The 23,848-nt window shown below is 37.0% G+C and overlaps 1 protein-coding gene across 1 annotated transcript in view; it reads left to right on the top strand.

Moving 5' to 3' along the window:
- Nucleotides 1–15,197, top strand: part of LOC115307413 (lipoxygenase homology domain-containing protein 1) — a 117,993-nt gene extending 102,796 nt beyond the window's left edge. The window contains exons 34-36 of the mRNA XM_029959374.1: nucleotides 58–184; nucleotides 1,807–1,952; nucleotides 14,958–15,197. Of these exons, the coding sequence (XP_029815234.1) occupies nucleotides 58–184; nucleotides 1,807–1,952; nucleotides 14,958–15,197 (513 nt within the window). The remainder of the gene's footprint in view (nucleotides 1–57; nucleotides 185–1,806; nucleotides 1,953–14,957) is intronic.
- The last annotated feature ends 8,651 nt before the right edge of the window (nucleotides 15,198–23,848 follow it).

Below are 23,848 nucleotides of genomic sequence, written 5' to 3'. Positions count from 1 at the left end.
TAGTTTGCATTACAGTGCAACAGATGCTGAAATTATTTGGTTTTGCTCTTTGCTAAGGTAAAGCTTCAACACAGAGAAAGTAAAAATGTTCTAGAATTTCCATTTTGTCACAACTTTGCTGATGAAGAAGGAAGAAGAGTGACTGAGCTTCCAGTTCTCACAGCAGGATCTCCTTTTCCAGCAGGTTTGTCACAAATCAGAAACACTGGAAAAGGTTGGTCAGTGACAATGGCTGATTTTCAAAGCAGTCCAAAGGATTTAGCAGATATTTTCTACTTATTTCAGCCTGGTGATGCATGGCTAGGTCCAGTCCTTTCCAGTGCCTAAAAAACAGTATCTCAGACCCCATAACTGAGCATTGTGCATTCAAGTCTGATTGGTATCAGTTTGTGACACATAAAAGAACAAGCATATGGCACTGAAACTATTATAAAGGTTTTGAATGGTACTCAGAGTTCAGCTTTTTCTCAACAATATGATTTGGTTCTCTCCCAGAGCAAAGAAGGGAAATCCCGAGGAAATAACTCTTATACTGTAATTTCAGAGAAGAAGGAGATCCATGGCCCCTCACAACAGAAATGTTCTGTTTGCGTTCCCAGAATTTCAGGCCTTCTTTTTCTGTGACCTAGCAGTTGTATGTCATCAAACTCCATCAGAGTTGTGCTAGATCATCTCAAGACAGGATATTTTTAGTTTGCTCTGTGTTTCTTACAAGGCTTTATAACCAAAGTTAGAGAAGGTTAGAGAAGAATGGAAAAGTTCTTGTCCTAAATGTATATTCTACCATGAGAATATCCCAGTCTCTTCCAGAAGTTAAGGGTTTAAATCAAGCACAAGTAATCTGTATATTCCTTGCCTTTTCTGCTGTGCTTTCAAAGTTAGTGTCAAACAAAGCACTCAGGTAGAAGGTTCTTGAATATGAATTTGAGAAGAATACTGCTGGGATATTCCCTGGGAAGGCTCTTTGCCTTCAAATACTTCTAAAATTTATTTCTTTATGGAAGAACACAGATATTTAAATCTTTACAAATGCTGCTCCTCTTTCTGAGGAGCATTTAGCATGAGGAGAGATACTCTTTTCTTAACCCTCTCACATTTTTTTTTCTCTTTTTCAATTGAATATTTTAGGGATGTGACTTCTTTCTTATTTTGGGGGCCAGGTCACCAGTGTGTTATGCATTTCTCTGGGCATACAAACAGGTGCTTGACATAAGCAGCCATTCAAGAAGTGCTCAGCTGAAGAGTTGTAAGATGACATGTCAGAGAAATACTGTGTGTTCTCTGACATGTCATCTCCTCAGCTGAGGCCAGTAACTGCAATGGGCACAGTGTAGAGTGGCCAGCCTCTGACTGAACCATGATCCAGAGGAAATGCAAAAGTTACTGTCTTTCTGGCAAATTTCAGCTTCATTTGAACTCCATAAGGCTCAGAGCAGAGATGAGCTTGTTGAGTGATTTAGCATAGCCTAGGAACTATTTAATTGGAATGTTATGTATTTACTTGCATACAAGTGGTGATTGAGTACTGTTTACATGTTTTTATACCTATTTATGATATTTTTATTTCATTTTTAATTCTACCTGCGTTTCAGGCCAGGTCAAACTATTTAGCTTATTATTCCTTATAACAGTGGTTCTTAAATTCTAATTACAATGCTTCTATGTGCTTTTCTAAGCATTACAATATAGTCTTCTGATCACACTGGGTAGAATGACAAATGAAAATATAAGAGTAGTAATTTATTAAATGATGTATTTTTTAACTGATTAAGGTTTGGAAAACCATTAATCTCTTTTTCCCCACAGTGAAAAGCTATGTTCTCTACATCACCACGGGTGCTACCCCTGGGTCAGGAACAGATGCAGATGTATATGTCATGCTGCAAGGCCCATTGGGAGATACTGGCAGAAGAAAGCTAATCAGAAAAGATGACAATTTCACTAAAGGAAAGGTATACTTATAGTTTCTGCATTATATTTTTCACTTTTAGAACTCAGTCCAATTCATGTGGACTTAACGGCAGTAGGGCAGTTACAAAGTCCAGTTTGCAATGCTTTGTAATTGAAAGCATCTCTATCTTATGTGGGAAATACTGATATTTATATAGCTAATGTTAACAATAAGTACAACTAATAAATTGATTATATCAAGTGCTTTAAGATTCAATTTTGTGAATATTGAAGGTCTTCAGTGACATGCCAGTGGTTTTCCTGCATATTTGCTTCACAATAGAGCCATAAAGAGGCTCAGTTTCCTTTTAATACGTCTTTTCTTCTCATGCCATTCTTCAGACTGTGGCACCTTTCCCTGGCTTCTGCTGCCTACCCCTCAGTCTGGGTCTTGGTCTCTCTCCAGACGGTCAGACACTACCTTCCATAATTTTCTTAGGTCTACCAAGAGTGTAATTTATTCACTGTGCAGGAGTGAGTCTTGTAGCTGGTAGACATAGACCAGTCAAAGACCAATATATCTTCCAGAGATAAATTTCCCTGTTGCATTGTCAGTATAAAAAGAAATTAGAGGGAATTTGGGTACTCAGTGTGCTTCAGAAACATAGGTAGATTTACTGCAAAACACGTGTCTTTGACATAAAACCTAGTCCCTGTTGGGAGCTCTGGACACAGGGAGTGAAATTTTCAGCTAAAAAAAAAATCATGAGATATTTTAACCATAGAATAAATAAGTTATCTCTGCTTACTGTGGCTCTTTATTTGAAAACAAATTTTAGGATTGAAACAATTTAATAAAGATTCTGAAACAAACATCTGCTATAGAAAATTTGGGTTGGGATAGTTAAAGTTTATAAAAAAAACCACCTGTGGCTTGCAACCATTCAGAAATGCTGAACATATTTTACATTAGACAGTGCTACCTGTGTGTGTGTGCCCTGATACCTTTCTGAAATCTCAGTGAATATTGTGACCACGATATTCTAACATATCTCCCTTTCAGAAATAACATGCAGTAAATTATTTCCTTCTGTTGATGTTGGCTGCCAAACAAATGAGAGTTTCTCCAAGGATGCAGCCTTCCAAATAAGTGTAGACTGATAACCAAAGCAGAGGCATGATATGTGTGATTAGGAGGAGCTCAGATCTTAACTACCCCCAGCCTCATCAATTTAGTGGGAATTGAAAATGGATATTGTCTTACCGGATTTCACCTACTTGAAATACTTGTTCATAAGAAAATTTGGAGAGTTTAAATATCTTTAAGGGACTAAACACTTGTGGATAAAGGTATTCAGCTTTGATAAAGTCATATTTGTTTTCCCTAATTCTGAAATTCAGATTATGGTTTACTGATGAGATGATTTAACTGAATTTTAGACCTGTGGTCCTTTTGTCCTCATAAAGTTAGTTTTAATGCAAGTTTTACTGGATTTCTCCTTAAATCATAGTTACACAAGTGCGCAATCTGATTTCTAGACTAGCAGCTTTTAATGAAGAGGGACCAGGGATGCACATCCAGAAATGTTACCTAAGAAAACAGAAGTGAACCACAAAGATTTATAACATGGAGGGTATTTTTATAGTGTTTGCATCTATTTCAGTGTGGCTCAGAATTTTTCTGTTTTACAGAGTAAGATGCGGAGCTGGCATGCAGCCAACTCTTCATTACTTATTTGACATTTTATAGGAGCAGTGTGTGAATGTAACACAGTATTCTTATATTTCTAATTTTAGATATCAGCATTTGAATATTTTAGGGTCCTAAAAAGAAATTGCTTGTAGATAAGTAATAGAGAAACACATAAAAGTCTTGATTCACTCTTTGTTCTGTGAAAATAAATTAAAGGTATCTGGTTAATTGAAAATTGTAAAAAGATTCTGCAAGCAAGACTCCTGCCTTTGCAGTAACATTTTGTTCGTGACATGTTTTGGAAATTTCCCAATGTTTTCCTCCCTTTACAAGTAATCTCCAAAAAGACTCTCAAGTGAAGAATGTCTCTTTCTACACCAGCCCAATCACATATTGAGCCAAGCACCCCTGCAGTCAAAGAGTCTGCACTTGGTTGTTTAGGGGATTTGGAGTATAACAGGCAGAATTTGCATTCTGAATCTTAACAGTTGTTCTGACATTTTAAAATGTGCTTTTCCTTGCAATAATTTTTCCCCTGACTATACAGTAACAGCTAGTGAACTGGAACAGTGTTTCTGTTAGAAATCACATCAAAATATGGTGTTAGTCTCACAGAATGTCAGGGCTGCTACAAGCAACAGTTTAGCTATGCAGAAATACATAGAAATGTTTAAATATTCAGTGAACTTTGCAGTGGATTGGAGATACTCTTCTCTCATTTAACAGGTCTTTTATTTTCATGAGCTGAGTTACATGACAGTAAAAAAGTGAATTAGCTTCTTATATCTGAAAAGTTGCTTTGTGCCTTTCCAAAGTCCTTACACCTGTGAAACCATCAGAGAACTGGTAGATAAAGTAATGTGCACAATATTATTAATTCACCAGTAAGCGCCCTATAGCTCACCCTGAGAGAGACCAGCACTGTCACTGAGAGAGCTGAGCTTCTGGTGATCTACTCAGACAAATGGACGTGAATATTTGTGCTGCAAGAACCATATTCTTCCAAATTGTTATGACATTGATGCCTTGTTTGATGTTCTTCTAAAAACTGTAAGGATAGACAAAGCAATCTCAGCACACTTCTTCATGCAGTTCAGTTTTCATGAAATCCTAATAGTATTTACTCATACTTCATGAGTCATTTTAAGTCTGATAAATGTTAAGTGCTACAAACACTTTTTTTAACCAAGTATACTCAGCACAGACATTCTGTGAAAAAGAGTTTTGGAAAATCCTTACTGCTTCTTGCACTCAACATTTTTCAGCAAATGTAAGTCTTTGTGCTTTTTTATATGGTCTTTGATAGACTTGCTGTATGCTCTGTCATATGGCTGTAAGTTACCCACAAATTTCCTCTTTGAGAATGTGGGGATTTTTTTAGTTCAGTTCCATCAAAGCCAGTAAACTACACTGACTATGTTATGACTGATATTTAAGTATTTTAATCTAGGTTTTATGAAAGTAGCCAGTATTTTAAGTACTCCAAGTTACTGAAGCACTAAAATCTCTGAGAATTTTTACTTCATTCTATTAGTATTTGAAAAGATATATCCTTTATCCTGCCCTATATTTAGACATCAACTGCTCAGGTTGGTACCATGGTAACTGCAGCACATACAAAAATTGTCAGTGAGAGGTGACAGTGTTCAGTTTCAGTACTCACAGATTAAGCATTGACAATTAAAAAAAAAAATGCTTCAGGAAAAATCATTGTGCACCAGAATACACTAAGACAGGTCAGAATGTGGGACAGTGTACTAAGACCACTAGTAGGAAACCAGTATTTGCATGTAGTGTTGACATCCCATCACAACAAGAGCGCTGCTAATTTGTAAATGCAGAAAAACCTTCTCTTATGGAAAGTATGTCTGACATAATGATTAAATAATTGCAAAGTGCCATTGATCCAAATGTATTAATCATAGTGGTAGGCTGTTGGCCAAGTTAATGTTGTACAGAAGTGAACACTAAATCAGTCTGGTCATCATGGAACCATAGAATTGTTTAGGTAAAAAAGACCTTTAAGGTCAAATCCAACCATTAACCCAGCATTGCCTGGTTCACCACTGTGGCCCTGAGTGCCACATCTACAAAGCTTCTAGGGACAATGACTCATCCACTTTCCTGGGCAGCCTGTTTCAAAGCTTGAAGCCCCTTTTGGTGAAAAAAGTTTTCCTAATATTCAATCTAAACCTCCCCTGGTGCAATTTGAGCTTGCACAATTGCTGATTACGTGGCAGAAGATGCCGACACCCACCTGGCTACAGCCTGCTTTCAGGTGGTTGCAGAGAGTATCCTTTTCTCCAGGCTAAACAGCCCCAATTCCCTCAGCCACTCCTCACAGAACTTGTGTTCCAGACTCTTTAACACCTTTGTTGCCCTTCTCTGGACTCGCCCCAGTTCCTCAGTGTCTTTCTCACAGAGAGGGGCCCAGAACTGGACACAGGATTCGAGGTGTGGCCTCACTAGTGCTGAGTACAGGGGGATTGTCACTGCTGAGGTCCTGCTGGCCACACTATTTCTGATACAAGCCAGAATGCCATTGGCCCGCTTGGCCACCTGGGCACACTACTGGCTCACGTTCAGCATCTGTTGATCAGCACCCCCAGGTCTTTTCTGCCAAGTATCTTTCCAGCTGCTCTTCCCCAGTCCTGTATTGCTGCATGGGGTTGTTTTGACCCAAGTGCAGGACGTGGCACTTGGCCTTGTTGAACCTCACACAATTGGCCTTGGCCTATTGATCCACCCTGTCCAAATCCTTCCTGCCCTCCAGCAGATCAACACTCCCATCTGACTTGGTGTCATTGAGAACTGACTGAGGGTGCACTCAATCCCCCCATTCAGCTCACTGATAAGTGTATCAAATAGGATTGGCCCCAGTACTGACACCTGGGGAACGCTACTTGTGACTGGCCACCAGCCAGATGTAACTCAATCCACCACCTCTCTCTGGGCCTGGCCATCCAGCCAGTCTTTTTCCCGGGGAACAGTACACCTGTTCAATTCATGAACAGCTATTTTCTCCAGGAGAATGCTGTGGGAAATGGCATCAAAGTCTTTCTTAAGGTCCAGCTAAACAACACTCACAGCTTTTCCTTCATCCACTACTAAGGTTGGTCAAGCAGGACCTTCCTTTCATAAAACCGTGATGGCTGGGCATAATCCTCTGATTGTCTTGCATGTGTCATGTGATGACACTTGAGATGATCTGCTCCATGACCTTCCCTGGTAGGCCTATAGTTCCCCAGATCCTCATTACAACCCTTGTAGATGGACATTTGCTAACTTCCTGTCAACTGGGACTTTTCCGGTTAGGTGGGATTGCTGGTAAATGACGGAAGGTGGCTCAGTGTGCACTTCTGCCAGCTCCCTCAGTACCCTTGAGTAGATCGCTTCCAGCACCATGGACTAGTGTGTCTGAGTGCTGCAACAGCTTGCTGGCCATTTCCTCTTGGATTGTGGGAGCTTCATTCTGCTGCCTGTCTCTGTCTTACAGCTCAGGGGGCTGTGTATCAGGAGAACAACTGGCCTTGCTATTAGAGACTGAGGCAAAGAAGGCAGTAAGTACCTCAGCCTTTTCCTCATCCTTTGCCTGCCCTGTTGGTGGCACTCCTGGTTGCTTGCACTCCCTCAGGGCTTCTTCTCTACATGTAGGGAGCTTGGCCACCATTGGCCCTAGCCCCATCCTGTGAGCTGCTCTAGTTTGAGCTGTGGACTCTTGGGGGCTCTCTCTGCTCCCTCTGTGGTCCCCCCATTTTGGGAAACTCCCCTGTGCACCACACTGCAATGCTCAGCTGCTGATCGTGCCAGCACCGGAGACGCTCGGCTTGGCAACTGAGTGCTAGTTTTGGTTACACCGTGTTTCAATCCATTGAGCTGAAGGACTAATCAGATGGGAACTAGGAAAATATGGGATACATTCTTAGTGAAGGTGGTGGAGGTTGCCAGAAACTGTGAGGAGAAAAGTAGAAAGAAAGAATATCATTAAAGCCTTGTGTAATCCTAGAAGACAGTGACAAATATCTGAGTAACGTGCAGTTCTCAGCGATACCTCCAGGATGGCATTTCCCAGTCTGTATTTACAGTCAGTAAGAGATTTATAAGGGGCAGAGTTAGAACACACCATTGCAATCACTTAGCTCGCCTTCACAACACTGGCCAATGGATTGGAGCTATGTGAATAATTAATTTGGTTTCCTGACATTTGCAGGGAAAGAAAACATGTAAAACTTTGTTGCAAAAAAAATAAAAACTGGACAAAACTAATTAAAGCTAAAATTAAATACAAGAAAGGGGTACTGTGTTCTGTCTTTGTAAAGCTCAAAAATAAATCACATAAATGACATTTCTAAGTCTCAAGTACTTGTCACTTAGTTTTACTTGCCTGTATTGTACACATTTGTCCTAACATGATGGTTTGAGCATCTGCTTCAGAAAGAGAGTGAAGTAGATGCTTCCAGGAGATGGTTACCTTCTCTCTTCATTTGGACATTTATCTTAAAATGAAATTAGTTATCCTCAGAGACTTTCTGCTGCTTTTGCAAGATTTTGCAGGGAAATTTTCTCACTATATGGACTTATTGTAGATAGACCAAGTTGGGTACGTGAATTTTATGCTGTATTCATTTCAGTTTTTTAATAAACAAGATAATTTTAAAATGCAGTTAACTTTATTAACTTGATGTATCAAAAAATCTTTAAGTAGTTATGGTCAATGCAAGTCTGCATTTTTCAGGAAATGAAATATTCAATCATTTTCCTCAATGTAGCAAGAACTAAATTAACTTCAATTTAAGTTAAATAGTTTAGCCAATATCCCTAACAGAACGAATGGCTACCAATCATGAAATTTACATCCAGTTGGACAGTTGTTTCAAACCTTAAATATCCTTTTTTTTTTTTTTTTTTACATTTTAGAGATTCACACTATTTTCTAAATTTGTCAAACTTTAACTTCCAGGAACTGAACTGAATCACACTTTTGACTGTTAGTCTGGATAGCTCTCTTACTAAACTTTTACTGCCTTTGACAGTATTTAGGACAATTAGCAAATCAGTTGCCTTTGACGAGTTAAATAGATTATTCTGCTTGATTCATGGAAAGAAAGGCTTTCCAGTGATTTATTAACTCATAAATCTTTTCAGAGTACTCTTCAATTTAACATCCTACTTCTTAAAGTGTCCTAACTAGAGATTGTATTTGCATAATCTCTAAAATCTTGTTTTCTTCCAGATAACTCAAGAAAATACTAAAGAGCATAAGTTTATTAACTGGCCTCACTGTAATGAAATGTGCTTGAAAATATTCTGTTTACAGCTGCACTTGGACACATACAAGTTAGATATTTTATTATCCCATTATTATATTAGATTATGGTGTCTTAATCAAAATATTATGCAATCATATGCATTACTGAAGTTGAAGAAAAATACATCCATCCTCTTTTCTTTGCCTGTTAAACCAGATCTCAAATTTGGATTTCTATTAATCCAATAATCAGGCTGCATTAGATGGGTTTGAATCTGTCCAGAGTTATGGTTGTCTTTTGTGGGTTATTCGTTTATGTTTTGTTGTTGTTTTGTTTTGTTTTTTAATTTCTATTGTGTAATAATTTGTGTTTACAGCTTTAGATGTGGCTTATGATATTGGTCTATGTAAGCAGTCCTTTTGTGTTTTATTAAATGAATTTCACTTAAAGTCTCATTGAAATGTCTTTCACTACTTAGTTGAATGGTCATATCTGCTGGTTATTATAAGATGCCACTATTCTTTCTTGCTCCTGCCGCTGTTCTGTGCATACAAATCCTGTTTCAAAAAGATTTTCTTCCCGTTATACTAAGCAAATTTACATAAGGTCAGTGCAGGGCAAATATTATTTGGGTTTTTTTACTGCCCGTATTCTTTCACTGATTCTTTACTAATTTTGTTGAAGATGACCAAACCATGATAAATGTAGGTTATCAGAAACCTCTAATTATTCATTCATTCTAATTTACATTACTTTTTTTCCTGTAAAGATAAAGATTTTTCAATGAATTTCTGGATGAGAATTTAACATAATACAAAAACATGTTTGCAGAAATTCGAGTTTGGAAGAAATTTGGGATTGGCTTTTTCAGATGCATGGAAACTCCTACTTTTAAAGAAACATTTGTACAGAACAGCAATTATAAGATAGTGAAGGCACACTCACATGCACTGTTCATCCTTCCACTGAGGTGGGACTCAGTGTACTGAGTACTGCTACTAGTGCTTGTCATCACTGCTGCTTAGCACCCAAAGTTTTCACCCCTTAAATCTACTGGTACAGTGACATACATTTACTCTGTCCAAATGTTTATTTAGTTTAAGCAATTAATATTGTTAATGGTTTGGACTTTCTCACTTGGTCTATCTTAATAAAATTTTTCTGGAGCTGATTGTATGGCTATGCTGGCACAACTAAAAAGGTGATAATATCCCTCTAAGAGAAGGCAGTGATGTGACCAGCATTTGGGACAGGGTGGAGGAGTTCAGTTCAGCACAGCTGGTAGAGGCCATGGGACCACAGTCTGAAGGGTGATGTCTCAGTAAAATTAATTTTTCTCGTTTGTCTCCTTCTACAGGAATATTCAGACTGTTTCTTGTTTTGTCTCAGTGTTACAAGGGCCTTTATTTTACCTCCCAGTGTTGAAACTCCTTTGTTTTCAGTAGAGTTTCTCCAGATTAACAAGTGAGATCAAAATAGTCAGGCAGCAAATCAATAGGTTTGCTAAGCTTAATAGAAAAGGTCCTTTATCTAGACACTCTAACTCCTTTTCCAATAAAAACCTATTAAAATGATACTAACATTAGCAGTATGGGAAATTGCTTGTGCATACAGGTTGATGAAATGAAGCATATGGTGTGTCTTGACTTGCCATTTTCAGTTCTGCTGGGAATAGTCATTTACCAACCATTAAAACTCAATACCATGCCTATAAAATGATTGGCATTTATAAAGGTAAATATTGCACAGTGACTGTTCAAATGCTTCTTCTGTTACAAGAGCTATTGCAACTGCCACAGACAGTGATGTTGCCAGCACTGACGCTGAAGAGTACTGAATAAAGTCAAACTGGCTCATAGATTCAAAGGAAATGCTTAAAACATGGGTCCCTGGGAAAAAAAAGAAACATTTTAAGGAAATTTGAAAAGAAATTAAGAAAAAAACCCCAAACTTTAAATATTCTGAAAGGTTTGCTGGAATGATTGTTTTAAAGGAATTTTTTAGTTCTTATTTTCTTAGCCAAGAAATATGAAAAGTGCCAATTCTGGTTTTGCCCGGGCAGCTCTTCTGGATCACAGAGAATGTACGGTTCTCACATTGTCAGTCTCAGCTGCTTAGCCTTGGAGAGTATCATTCTTTCTCCAGGCAATATTAATTAGGAAAATTTAGTGGGCTGTACATTCACACAAATTGTTTTAATACTATTCTGAGAAAATTCAGTATAAGCCCTGCTGAATTAGATAGTATGTATTATTATCAATATTTAAGGTGACTTTTCTCCATTCAAACCTAATTTGATATTAGCAACTAAAAAACAATTAACATTTTTCCCCAGGGGAAACTGATGTAGCAAAGTTTTATATTCTTTAGGTTTACTTCTCTTCTATGTGTTTTCTTACTCCCTCTCTCTCTTTTTGTAGAAGAATTAACCCTTCAGCAATTTAAAGACTCCCCATTTGTAAGTCAAATAATAGATAAAGTATCATATGACATACAAGACCTGTCAACAACTTGAGTATTTCCAACAATTTATGCCTAATCTGTGGTCTCAGATGAATCAAAAAAATCATTAACTAAATTATTAATAATAATTGAATTTCTTAAAATTAGAATGAAATATATGTCATAATCTGCCTGTTTGCAGATAGGTTAAGAAGAGAAAAGTGAATTAAATTTAGCAAATAAATTATCTCTAGCAAATTGTTCTTATTATAGTTGCTGCTCCTTCTCTGTTCTTCTCTGGTCTCTTGACTACAATAAAGCTTATTACACCACATAGATTTTCAAATGTACACATAAAGAGAAAATGTAATCTTGTCTGTGAAGTGAGTTTGCCCCAGTTGTCACAGTTTCTAGTCTACCTAATAGTTTCTTAACTTGCAGTTTATTAGATGTCTGAATCATTTACAAATTTGACCATGGATTTCTGAGATTTTACATGCTCTAAAATGAGTTTGTTTAAATGGCACATTGACAAATGACGAAGTAATGTGTCCAACACAAACCAAATATCAAAGTTTTCAGAAATATTTATTCAGTCAAAATATAGTTATTTTCAGAGGAAAAACAATTTGGAAAATATTTTGTGTACTAACTATATATACAAACTTGCTGTTACCTGTGGCTGCATTATCCAGGTTATACATAACCCATAGTACATGCTGCCCTCGATTTCTTAAGTTAGAGTTACTAAGTACTAAAAGCTTATTAGCCATCAAGTTTAATGTAAATCAAACCCAACTATCCTTCTTCTGGAGAAAGCACAAGTCTAGAAGTCAGCAGAATGTTGTCTATATTTTTCCTTTATTCTTAACTCTCCTTTCCAAGAGTGGATCACTGACAACAGATTTTTTTTGAGACACTGATGATAGTGTCAGTAGTCATCCTCTGTAAAGCTCTTTTCTCTTAAAAAGAAGTTATTCTAACAAGGATCTAACAAAAGCTCCCTCATATATTTCCAATAAAATAAATCACTGTGCTTGTTTTTTCGAGTTAATTTTCTTCACAGTAGCTAGTATGAGGCTCTGTTTCTGATTTGCGCTGAACACAGGCTTGATAATATAGAGATATTCTTGTTACTGCTGAGCAGTGTTCACACAGAGCCAAGACCTTTTCTGCTTTTCATACTGCTGTGCTGGTGAGGAGGCTGGGGATGCACGGGAAACTGGAAGGAGACAGCCGGGACAGCTGCCCCCACCTAACCAAAGGGATATTCCAGACCATAGGACATCATGCTCAGTACGTAAAGCGGGGGGAGGAAGGAGGAAGGGGGATGTTCAGAGTGATGCTCTTTGTCTTCCCAAGTAACCGTTACATGTGATGGGGCTCTGCTCTCCTGGAGATGGCTGAACACCTGACTGCCCATGAGAAGCAGTGAATTAATTCCTTGTTTTGCTTTGCTCGTGTGTGCAGCTTTTCCTTTCCCTACTAAACTGTCTTTATCTCACAAGTTTTCTGGCTTTTACCCTTCTAATTCTCTCCCTGATCCCACTGGTGGGGGAGTGAGTGAGCTGCATGGGGCTTGGTTACTGACTGGGCTTAAACCACAACAACCACGCATTAATATAAGCGTAAGCATTTGCAAGAACAAGCAGCAATTTTAGAGATAAATTTTCACATTTTGGGAACTTAAAATATTTTATTACTAACAGAGACAAGGGTCTATATGTTTCTTACTTGAGTCTATCCGTGTTTTTCATTCATCTTCTAACCCTGTGTATTTTTAATACATTTAATTTTGCAAGTGTAATAAATAATTTTATTTTATTCAAACATGATGCTATAACTTTACCAATCCTATTAAAGCAGTGATCAAACTAATATCACAGTTAAGGTAAATTAAGAGTTCAGATTAATCATATTCAATCATTTGATTAGTCCAATAGGTAATAAAATAAAATGGTAGTGTCAACACTAAACATTAATTTTTTGATATAACTAAGGAAAACATGAAGAGGAGCCTCTTTATCTGCAGTCCTACACTCCATCTAAAATTTCATCCCTTCCAATGTATTTGCTCTGCTGCTGGAGGACATTATCCTGAGAAGCTCCATTGTCATTTTATGCTTTTGCCAGTCTAAATTCACTAAGCAGCTGATAACCTTGACTCCTTGTAAGGCAGTATAGCAATTCAAGTACTTCTGTAGTACTTTTTCCTTAAAATCATTGTCTCACTTTCCAATTTCAAATGATAACTTTGGGGTGATAGTTCAGATGTGATGATGATTAGGTGATGCACTCTAGCAGTTTTCGACTAACATGACCTTTCAGTATAGAAGCCACGGAGTAATTCAAAGATGGTTTGGTGATTATTTTGAGGAGACTGTTAAAGATGTAGTTCACAAACACACATACTTTCATATTCACATGTACATACATTAATGAAAAATAATAAAAAAATATTAAGAACAAATTTAAAATTTTTCTGTTTCTGGGTCATATAATGACCATAGGTGGTCATATAATATCTGCAATTTTGAGCTCAATATTTTAGCTTATGCTGGGTCTTATTAAGGTGCAATCTGGTCAGGTTGGTCTTTGTGACACAAATCTTTCATCAGTTCTGTAGCTGGAAAACCTGTCCAGGAAAGAAACATAATTGTGACTGGTGGAGCAAGAGAACTGCTTTTCTCTGTTTCATCTCTGCATAAACCTTTGAATAAGGGTTGCTGCCCTCTTGCTCTGGCAGAGCAACTTCAGTGTGAATTAGATTGAGAAGACTTCTCAGCAGTCAAATGTTTTTCATCATTTTTTTCTTGCTACCTAATCCCTTCAAAAACATCTTTAAATCATGCTGGAAATTCCATCACAAATAACACTACATTTTACCAGTTATCAACCCCAATAGAAATGAGATGATAATTCATAATCTATAAAGAAAAAAGGTGGAAAATCTCTTTGCCAGGAGTTTAATCTCTGTTTTCCATCTGAGGAAATAGGAAAACAGGTGAAGACCAAAAAATCCAAAATCCCATATTGTGAAACTGGTACCATTTACTTTAGGATTCTTACTTCAGTAAGAATTTTAAATTTTACAATTTTAAAAACTGTAAAAATATTATGGACTTTTTAACTGATAGAGTTGAACTTATTTCAACATAACCATCTCTTTTTCCTTAAATTCAATTACTTTTATTGAAACTAGTCCTACAGGTTAATCCAAATCTGGAATGAAGTTTGTCATTCTTTCTGAAGAAAATAAAATACCTTTCTGTGATGCTTATTTCCACCCTTCTTATTCCCTGTATTTCATCCCTCAAATGATAGCCCTTGGCGTATATTTTGTTGAGAGTAAGACGTTTAAAATGGTATCCCTGTAGATCATTAAACTCGAAATTTGGGAAGGGAAATCTCTCACAAATTGAGCATAAGCAACTGATAGATCTCTATGGGAAAAGAAGCAGTTTAGCTGTAAATTGTGGAACCACAAAGCAGGTAAATACTTCTTAAGGTAGGCATTTAGCATCTTTAAACTTGTTCTGGTTCTGTTCGTCTGGTTCTGTTGGTATTTACTGAATTAACAAAAAATTTCCTGATTTTCTTCTCACTTCTGTATTTCAAAATACACTGATAATTTGGTTCCATGGTTCTGTTTCCATATGACTTTTTGATTCTGAATTTTTCAGGTGGATGTTTTTCAAGTGGAAGCAGTAGATGTTGGGATTCTGCAAAGGATGGTGGTTGAAAAAGGGAAAGGTTCTGACTGGCTTCTGGAGAAGATTATTGTGAAAGAATCAGCATCTTCAGGGACCGAAACATTGTTTATGGCTCATACATGGCTTAAAGACAGACATGATGGAAAAAGATCTGCCTCAGTAGCTCTGAATGCCACAGGTCAATACTATCTTCAAACTATCATTTGCTAAGAAATTTGTTCCAAACTGTAATTTGCTTCTACAAACAAGTTATTGTTTAAATTATTCCAGTAGAACATTGTCATTATATAGGGAATTAGTGCATCTGAACATGGTTGTGTTCTAGTACCATTTAGTAACCATTATTTGCCAGAGGATAATTTCTGCTTTGTTATTCCAGATTTATAGTGGCATAAATGGCAACATATTTGGCCTATGTCTTTACATATTGCTGCCTCTCCAAGTCTTAGTTCTACATTTGCAAACTATTTTTTTAAGCTTCAAGTACCTCTGCCGACTACTTGCTAGGCAGAATGAAAATGAGATAAAAAGTGGGGCAAAATATTTTTAAGCAGTGAAGAAAATACCTCTATTGTATTGAAAATGACTGTTTTACCATATTTCTGCTACACGGTTTGGACAGCTTTTGCCAGAAACAGGACATATTTTTGACTGACACCATGTGAGTAATCAGACCACAGAGGCGCAGTTTTCACCCCACTGCCTGTGACTGCACTCTTTGTCAAAACAAGAAGGGAATGTACACCCTTCCTCTCTGTGTCATGATTTCAATACAAGCATATATTTGAATACAATCTGGTGTTCAAGATAGAACCGAACCACAACACTGTCCAACCACATCAGCAGGCAATCAAAGCTCAATATGCACCTCTAAGACTGATGTAGTTCAAATGGTACTACCTCTAGGAGAAGTTAATTAACAGTATAGATGAGTCCTTAGATTAGAGAAAATACTCTAGTTCTTTTCCACCTAACTCCCAAGGCATCTCTGCTCACCATAGCAGTATTTGGCGTTACCGTTCTTGTCCAGCACTAGTCTCTTGACAATGAATATGATTCCAATTCAATCCATTTTCTCTGCTTTATCGTCTCTAAATTTTGATCATTTGAAACCAGAAGGAAAAGGAGGAAGCTGCTATTGTGCAAAAGCAAATAATTTCAGCTTTGTTTTAGATCGTATGTTTTGACTTTTCTTTAAAAAAAAAGAAAACCAAATACTTAATTTCTGTTTCTACCAGACTGCACTGATTTGAACAAAATGTTCCTGTGAGTTTCTTTATACTATAATTGGCAAATCCAGTCTAGGTTATGAACTCAAAAGAAGGCTTCTCATCTTTGGTTCAGGCCTCTACCTAATGTTTATAAACAGTTTTTGTCTATACCAAATCCCACTGAAATCAATGGAGACTAATATCACTGGGAGGAACATCAACCCCTACAATGGACTTTAAACACATCTAATTAGTACTCATTCTTCCAGAGCATGAGCTGTACAAATGAAACAGAAATGCTTTAAAATGAAAAATACTTGAATCTTCATGTTACAGCCATTTCATAGTAAAGAGTTAGCCATAGAGTCAGTTCATTAAATAGGATGATATGTAGGAGATGATGCTTAAGTAGAAAATCACATTGTACACTTCCTATTTAAATCTTTAATCTAAATGATAAAATACTCAGTCAATTGTCTCACTAGAGATGAATACAGACATTTATTATCATATAGACACTGTTCTACAGAAAGTATTAATTTGATCTTTTTTTTAATTAGAAATTCAGGAAAGGAGAAGCACTTCTGCCTGGCCTTTAGGAAAAGAAGAAATGAATTCAGGTATAACTTCTGTAATTACGTTGACTGTTTTATTGATCATTTTTGAAGTAATAATGGGAGAATATTTTCATCACCATATGTCATTACACTTATGAGTACTGACAATAGTTTCCCCTTTGTAGTAGTAAGAAATGGCAATTTACTTATACTTGATCAGCACCCAGGTGACATGCTAATAAAGTAATGCTCCCCATGTAGACTAAGCATCTTAGAAATTTTATATCAGATAGCTTGGTTAATATATGAAAACAGAAACATCATTTATATTTTTTTCCTTTTTATTTTCTTTATTTTATTTGTTCAGAAGGCAGATGGAGGATTTATTTAACAAAACATCAAGAAGAAACAAAACCAGAATTTGAAAAGTTGTCAGAAAATATATCCAAAATGGTTATGATTTTTTATGGAAGCAAAGGCAAGTCAAATCCAGTTTCCATGGAAAACAGAGTGGATCATCAGACTAAGAACCAAATAACATATGATGTAAGATATGCCTATATTTAAATTTTCTTTGAGTTTCCTTTTAAAGTGAGATAATCATGTATTATTCTTTAAATATTCAAGAAAAACAGAACTGAAATTTTCAGTTGCACACCAGATTTCATTTTTTAATTTTTTTACTTTCTCAAGTTCACAATAATCAAGCATATTCTTTTTTTTCCCCCAAAAAAATAGTTAATGTATATCAATTTAAATAGCATTAACGTTACATATTCACATTTCGAAATAAGTGTGGTATGTAATTTGAATTTGATGGAACAATTACAATGAATGTCCCTAGAAGATAAGGCTAAAATATCCTTAAGTGCCTACAGTCAACCTGGTTCTGTTGCCTTTGAAGTCAATGGGACTTTTAGCACCAAGACTGATGTAAAAGGGGTCCAGGACTGTTCTGATCCCTTTAAAGCAAACTTCCTCTCTTGCTATAAATTACCTTTGCATTTATCTCTGTTTGGGTGCTAACTCATGGTTTTGTTGCTTCCTAGATACATTTACCATCTGATTTGGGAACGCTTTATAAAGTGAGACTTGGTCTCCAGAGTTTGGAAAACAGCATATCCCAGTTGTCTCTTCATCACTTTAAAATACAGAACACATCGACCCTGGATACCTTTAATCTCACCATAAATAAAACACTTCCTCTTTCTCTTAATGGAGACAGATGGATTGAATTCCCCATACAGTGGCCATTAAAAGAAGCACTTTCTGGTAGGTATAAATCTACTTCAGAGCAGTAGACTGGTCCAGGAGGTTAACACATCCTAGTACTACAATAGAAACCTTTATCAAAACAGAAATTTTTATTGGTTTTATTTAATGATTCATAAAGGCTGGATAAGAATTTAAAATGTATGAAGGAAAATACTACCCACTACCCACTCAGATTAATTTCTGTACCATAAAATGGTAAGTGCAATATTCATTTGATTGCACAGAACCATTATTATATGCTACACAGAACAGTTCATAAGAAATATCCCTTTCTTGCAATACTGTAATATTTCTATTCTCCTTTAGTCCTCAGCAGCTCATATTACTGACATTAACAATATGATTTTTATAGCTCATTTACTATTAAGAGATTTTGTTGTTTGTTTGCACATTCCAAACAAAGACTCTCAGTAAATAACGGCTCAAAACTACATATAAGCTTCAGTTTTATTATCTTTATACACTCCAAATATTTATGCTTGTTAAAATAGTTCAACAATTCTTTCGTACATCACCTTGGTTAAGTAAAATAAAAGAAATCTTTTCACCTAAAATCCACCATATCTCCTCATTACTGAATGCTACCATATAATGAAACAATTATCAACTAAATTAACAGACCAATTAATGATACTTAATATTCAAATAATTTGTGTCTGTGTTTTATGCAGAAACCAAATAATTCAGTTCAACTAAAGTGAGTTGAAGTAGATGTTATATTAACCACCCCAATACACTTTGTATTTGAACTTATGGCCCAGTTTCAGTGAGGTGTTTGAATACATCTAAATGTATGTATGCAAATAATCTCAGTAGAATTAATAGAGGTTGAGACTTTGTGTTTTTTTCATATTTTGGCTGCAATTGATAATTTTGTATTTAGGCTTTAGATTTTATATTGCTTAAAGGTGTTATTTTCACTTGAAGACATCCAAAGTATGGGTACAAAACAGGGTTTAATGGCTTTCATCTCCTACACTCAAGACTGAAAAAAAAGGACCTTCAGGTTAACATAAAGACTGTGCCCCTTGCAAAAGCCTGATCACTGTCACATGCAGAAGTATGTAGGATACAGGTACAAGCACACAGAAATGATGGGAGAAAGATCCAGCATGGGTGATAAAGGGGCAGTGAGATTGGAATCCCTATGACCTTTTTCTGACTCTGGTTCTGTCACTTTCAACCTCTTGATTAAAAAAATAATTTCCCCATTCTTTGCCTTTTTTTTCTTTTTTTTCTTCTTTTTTTTTGTAATATTTTTATTCTTTGTAAATGTTCTGAGATTGAGAGATAAAAAAATCACAAACAAGGAATACGTGTTATATTAACCATGTGTTTAGGTAAAATAACAAACAAATTAAATAGCTCATCTCTGTGGCTTTTATTTGTTTCCACACATGCTTTAGAAATCTTAAAGGAGGCTTTGTAACCACAGTGAAGAAAAAACTAGAACCGTAATTCCCCCAAATCTTTGCTGTTTATGTCCAAGATAGCTTTAAGCAGTGTCACAGCAAGTGGTACGTGTGGAGTTCAAAGCGATCTTTACACACACACTTACTTGCAGTTTATTGTGCAAAAGAGATATGTTTTTCTGTCATCTTTCTAAATCTAATTTATTTTCTCCTCAGTTTTCTTTTTCTCAGCTAAAAACAAAACCAGTATTGTATTAATTGGAATGGAAAGCTGCTGATCATAATCATCATAACCAGAAGCCAAGTGCTGTTAAATTTCAGATAAAGCTCTGTCATTCATAGAGTGATTTAATATTTCATCTCTTAGTTATATTTTCTTTTTGCCTCTTTCGTTTTTTTTTCCTATTTGGGATTGTGATGAAGCATAGGCTAATGGCTAATTGAAACCATCAAAACACAGTTGATAAAATACAGTATAGACCCTCAAGATCTGGCTGTGAACACATGTGCCTTTGGGTGTATTAATGGGCGGAGGCCTCCAGCTGAATATATACATAAATAGTTTCTCTTCACTGTACCTCCCTTTGAGATGCTAACACCTCAGGAATCCCCAGGGATGACATGCTGCTCTCTTTCTGCTCTCACATACAGGGCTGTACAGAAGGTGAATTTTGCAAATCTGTAGTTTTTAAGGCAAAACAAATAAATATTGAAAAGGTGAAATAAAAATGCATTATGCTACTTTCAAATAGATTATTTCCACAAAGTTAAAAAAAGAACCGTAATTCACACTGAGATTATGAAATAATTTGAATTTTATAAAATTAACGGAGTTGTAGCATTCATATATGTTACCCTTATTGTATGTAACTTCTTTTCAGAGATTTCTTTCATCTTTCCTCTCTCCAATCTATTCAGTACACTACAGAGACAAAAGCTTGGTTGCCTATGTTTATGCTATGATAATCTGATTGCACTACCTAAAGGAAGACCACTGTTGAAGCATTTTAGCTCTCTGCCCTTGCCTACATTAGTCTTCCTCAATTGCCCAATTGTACAATGAATTCTGCCAGTTCTATCCACTGTATGATCTGATACAAAGTTCATGCAATGCAACTTCTACTTGACTACAGTGTATCAGGGCCATGATAAGTCAACAGATCTTACTTGCCTTGGCCAGAGTCACCTGGAACCTCCAGCCATAACGGGTATAGGATGTCTATTTCAGATCATGTTTGAGCTACTTCAGATGTGCATCTTACTCTATTCCTCTCTATGCCCCAGTCTTCTGCACAGTCCTTGGATGTGTGTTGTAGCCTTATTTTCAGTCCTTCTCTGGCCCTTTCACCTGCTGCTCCCAGTTTCATCACCAGGATGGATTCCAGGTCATTTTCATTGTTTGCTGCATATGGGACTGTTGACAGCTCTGCTTGCCACATGAAGATGTTGCAGACCTGTTACCTAGTCAAGATCTCTTTTTGCTTGATATTGCAGTGGTTACATATCATCTAACAGTATTTTCTGGAAATATTTTGAGTGAGAGAAATTTAGTGCATGTGACTGCATGTATATATGGTAGTCGTGGTGACACAGGGGACAGACCTCTTCTCCAGCCATTGCAGAATGTCCAGCATGGAGAGGAAAATGAGGTACACTGCCTTAAAGTACTTTAAAACTTACCCTTTAATCCACTCTTGTACTTCCTATATATTATTTTCAAATTTTCCTATACAGTTAAGTAATATAGTTTGAGATTGCAATACTGAATACTTTTATTTTAGTCATTTTTAGTTATTGTGGATGCTGTGGATTTGGGAGAACTGGACAAAATTGTTCTTTTGATCAGCAGCAAAACAGGTAAAGTACTTTTTACTTTCTAAAGTCAGTGATGTGAATCACACAGCTAACATCCTGTTAAAGTCAATGAAATCACTGCCAGAGTTAAATACTAATTAATTTCCTTTGGCTACTTCTAGAAAACGTAATATTTTATAAAGTAAAATCCTACCTTTTGATATATTAAAATCCTTGGATCTAAAATCTATATCATTATTGCATCCAGAAAGTAAACTATTCCATTGCATAAAAGAAAGAAGAACATAAAATTAGGATGAATAATTATATTCTGCAATTAATACATCATCTATTAATAAGCGATCTAGGAGAATAATTGTAACTCAAGTAAGAAATTGGTATTGTTTAATATTCCTTCCCTGATTCAATTATTTTCACTATTTTTTCCAACTGTTCTGTTTTCTCTCTGTAACATTCGTAAGGGAATTTTACCTCTATTTGTTGGTCAGCAAGTTCTGTCACTGAACTTCCTTAAAGTCGTCATGACTTTAACATCTCTTTGCCTCATCTATAGAACGGTTATCATGCTATGGGGGAATATTTAAAAAAATAATTAAATATTTTTTTAAGTCTGTTAAAGAAATTTGCTATACAATTGCAAATCATTACTTAGTAGGTATTACAGTTGATCATTTTCAGACAGTTTTCTAGGAAAACAGGGGTTCTATGTCTACACTTTATCTGTCTTTTTTTTTTGTTTGCCTATCTGTAGACTCTTCATAAAAGCCTTTTAGACTCATCACCCAATTTCAACCAAATACATAAGATTTGGGCAGTAAGTGTGTGCCTACTCATTGGCTGGTCAACACTCCTGTACCACAGCACAGGCTGCCTTGTTTGCTAGGGGCTTCCGAGGGGCTACAGTGTGGAGCTGCAGTTGCTACAGAGGGGAAGGGAAGGAAAGGGAGAGCCCTGCTATGGTGTTGTGGGGAGCAAGGCATATAGCTCTCTGCTTTTGTTCCCCATAGCTTCAGTTAACTATGGCCATCTGTCTGACTGACAGTCATTGAATATGCCAATTGTGTGTTGCCAAAGGGCATCACAGAGAGCATGACAGGCAAGACTTTTCCATTCAGGTTTGAAAACACAGTTCACAAAGGAGAGACATTGGGCTTATTGCCTCTGTGTCTTATGAAGAGAGGATTGGTTAGATGTATAATAGATTTCTTCCAGAGGAGTTACTTAGATGATAAAACACTTCAGATGAGTAAGGGTGTCTCTATTGTAATTAGACTTGTTTGGACTGAGACTAGTTTGGACCAAGATTTGAATCAAAAATCCTGAAAACCAAAAAAGCTCTTTAGTGTTTAAGGTCACAGAATCATGGAATCACAGAATATGCTGAGTTGGAAGGGACCCACAGGATTATAGAGTCCAACTTTTATCCCTGCACGGTCCAACTCTCATCCCCAAGAGTCACACCATGTGCCTGAGACTATCATCCAAATGCTTCTTAACTCTGTCAGCCTTGGTGCTGTGACCACTTCCCTGGGGACTCTGTTCCAGTGCCCAACCACTCACTCGATGAAGAACTTTTTTCTAATATCCAACCTAAACCCCCCCAACACAACTTCAGGCCATTCCCTTACGTTCTGTCACTGGTCACCACAGAGAAGAGATCAGTGCCTGCCCCTGCTCTTCCACTCATGAGGAAGTTGTAGACTACCATGAGGTGTCTCCTCAATCTCCTCTTCTCCAGTCTGAACAGACCAAGTGACCTCAGCTGCTCCTCATACAGCTTCCCCTCAAGGCCCTTCACCATCTTCATTGCCCTCCTCTGGACACTCTCTAACAGCTTTATATCTTTCTTATATTGTGGTGCCCAAAACTGCACACAATATTCAAGGTGAGGCCGCCCCAGTGCAGAACAGAGCACAACAATCACCTCCCTCGACCAGCTGGCGATGCTTTGCCTGATGCACTCCAGGACATGATTGGCCCTCCTGGCTGCCAGGGCACTGCTGGCTCATATTCAACTTGCTGTCGACCCAGACCGCCAGGTCCCTTTCCACAGTGCTACTTTCCACCATCTCATTCCCCAGTCTGTATGAACATCCAGGGTTGCCCCATCCGAGGTGCAGAATCCGGGACTTTCCCTTGTTGAACTTCATAGGATTGGTGATTGCCTAGTCCTCTAATTTTTTGAGGTCTCTCTGTGGGGCCTCCCTGTCTTCAAGCAAGTCAGATGTATCCTGCAGGACTGGTCAGCCCAGGCAGAGTATTGCTCTATTATATTTATACTTTCATTCAGTATCTGAGCAGGTTTTTAAGATCAGGTTGTTCAAGATCCCTTCCTGAAGCTTCTGACTCGCTGCCTGCACTATCTTGGCAGGTTGTAAGTGTAACACAATGTCCTGGATTCCTCCACAGGAGTCTGATTATATCCTATTGACTACTTGAGACAGTAGTAGAAGATATTGGAATGCAGTTTGTTGAACAGGGCTGAAGCGACAAATAATAGAAGAGAAGGGAAAATGAATAGTCTTCATGACTAACTAGTGGCAAGAAATTCAGGCCATGTAGCTGAAGTGAAACCCCCAGCAGAAAATTCA

Source organism: Manacus vitellinus, unplaced genomic scaffold (assembly GCF_001715985.3).
Source record: "Manacus vitellinus isolate BGI_N305 unplaced genomic scaffold, ASM171598v3 scaffold_1_pilon, whole genome shotgun sequence".
In the NCBI taxonomy this organism is placed as follows: Eukaryota; Metazoa; Chordata; class Aves; order Passeriformes; family Pipridae; genus Manacus; species Manacus vitellinus.
The sequence above is the reverse complement of the archived record's forward strand: the minus strand, read 5'-3'. Positions and strand labels throughout refer to the sequence as shown.